Here is a 2347-nt window from a genome sequence, read left to right on the forward strand (position 1 = left end):
TATACATAAGTGTCCGGTGTGCCGCAGATTTACGCGGCTCTATTTTTACTGCACGGGGAGGATTTGAACAGTCTCATGGCTTGAGGGACAAATGACTTCCTGAATCTGATGCAGTTCTCTCTTGTAAATGAGTCCCTGTGACTTAAAGAGACTAACCTGTATAAATAAAGGCTGAATGAGTCTGTCCATGGAGCAGGGCTGGGACAGAAGTCTTCCACTGAAGGAGCTCCTCTGCTTCATGATGGTGCCGTGCAGAGGATGGTCAGCATTGTCCATGATGCATAGTAGCTTACTGAGGGCCCTTTTCTCTGCCATCAATGAAGGTCATTAAGCCATAAAACTGGACAAGCTGTCTGTTGGCACTGCTTCAGCATGACCGTTTCATTTAGTTTTAGATTAACAACGGTTTATAGCCATTTCACGTTGTTCAAATCCCTCATGTTTAATTATGCTGTCAGTGCTTTATTTGCAGGTGATAACAAGAAGATGGAGGGTGTTAATTAACGTTCAAAAGTGTTTTAATGTTGTTAAACCTGTCCACTCTGTCAGCTTCATCACAGCTGGCACCACACACGTTTACTGCAGCGTTTTCTGGCTCTGGTGCTCCATTTGAATCATAAAATAATATGATTTGGGTACATTGTTATATATATATATATATATGTTATATATATATATAAATGTAGAACATGTATGAGGAAAAACATCTGAAACATTTACTGTGAAATGAGCTTCATAACTTTAGGCCTTAGTTCTTTAAAATTCATTTGTACGTGTTTTTTATATATTTTTTGGTTTAAATGCCATCACATTGCAATAATTATTAGACACATTCACTCAGATTGTCATAGCAACCTGGGTTAGATTGATTTGAGCAATTAATATCATTAACGGCTTAACAAAAGGTGTATATCACGCTGTCTTTCATGTTTTAGGCAAAGATAATCTACTGTTGAGAAATGACAGTTGTAATAATTTTGGTCAAAACATGTACATGACTTTATGTACAATTTCATTCAGTAATGTGAGATGTACTGGTTGGATCATGACATGAACTTTTTTAATGTTTGTTCAGTTTTTGAGTATTTTATAGTGGTTCAGAACTTGTCTTACCATATTATCCTGTATTAAAATATAATGCAGTAACTCACCCACCAATTTGGGAGTTAAATAAATGAATTAAATATCAGCATAAATACTCACATACGAATGAAGATTAATTTCTAACAGTTTAAGAGTTTGGGAAAACCTCTGACTTTCCCTCAAGATGCTTTTTATAATTGCACAGAAACATACAGTAAAAGAGCTCAAATGTATTATCCAAAACAGACACAAAAAGAAAAGCAGAACTATTCTTGTAAGTGGATTTGTGTTTCGCACCACAGGTCTCCTGGAGAGCAGCATGCGCCTGAAGCCCCATGAGGCCCAGAACTACAGGAAGAAGGCTCTCTGGGTGTCCTGGATCTCCATCGTGGTCACCCTCATATTGGCTGTGGCAGCTTTCAGTAAGCATTTAAAAACACACAACTGAAAGCATCCAACATGTTGTAGCATTAAGTGACTCTGCTGGATGTTAGTGTTCAGCGGTGAGTAAACTTCAACAGATCATTTCTCATGTCCTTGCTGACTCAGAGAAGATGCTGGGATCTAAACTTTCATCCAAAAATGGTATTTATTAAACAAACTTCAAATGGCACAATAAAACATTTAGGTGATATGTCTGCAAAATAAACACTGAAATTTGTTGGTGTGAAGTTGTTAGAATAAGATATTGCACCTAATCAAATTTAAAAAGCCTGTAACTGTTTTTGTTAAGAAGTTGTTTGCATCCTTTGTGTGTGTGTGTGTTCATATACGGTATTGAGTTTCAACACGGTGTGTACTGTTCTGTGTGTGTGTGTGTGTTGCACTTTCTGTTTGTAAAAGAGTACTGTAATAACTAAAGCAATCTCTTTTCTCATCCTTGAATGATAATTTGTTTCAGATGTACAGTTTTTCCAGGTCTTTTTTTTTTTTTTCATATTACTCATCTTATAATGCAGACGTTCTCTAAGTCTAGAATTTGGTTCATATTCTTACGGAACAACAAGTGAATCTAAATCTAGTTCACATGATTTTTTTACTGTAGTGCATTGAAATGCATTGGTATGATAAGCTAAGATGAGATAAGTTGATATATGATGAGATGAGACATGATGAGATGAGTTACAATTAGATGATATATGATGAGATGATATATGATGAGATGATATGAGATTATATGAGATATGATGAGATGAGATTAGATATGATGATATGATATGAGATATGATGAGATATAATGAGATGAGATGTGATGAGATAAGAT

The 2347-nt window shown here is 35.7% G+C and overlaps 1 protein-coding gene across 1 annotated transcript in view; it reads left to right on the forward strand.

Moving 5' to 3' along the window:
- The window catches only part of LOC119419032 (transmembrane protein 163), a 69056-nt gene that overhangs the window by 12044 nt on the left and 54665 nt on the right, over nucleotides 1–2347 (forward strand). Inside the window, exon 2 of the mRNA XM_037686330.1 lies at nucleotides 1386–1505. Coding sequence (XP_037542258.1) covers nucleotides 1386–1505 — 120 coding nt within the window. The remainder of the gene's footprint in view (nucleotides 1–1385; nucleotides 1506–2347) is intronic.

Source organism: Nematolebias whitei, chromosome 13, assembly GCF_014905685.2.
Source record: "Nematolebias whitei isolate Nwh7 chromosome 13, NemWhi1, whole genome shotgun sequence".
Taxonomy (NCBI): domain Eukaryota; kingdom Metazoa; phylum Chordata; class Actinopteri; order Cyprinodontiformes; family Rivulidae; genus Nematolebias; species Nematolebias whitei.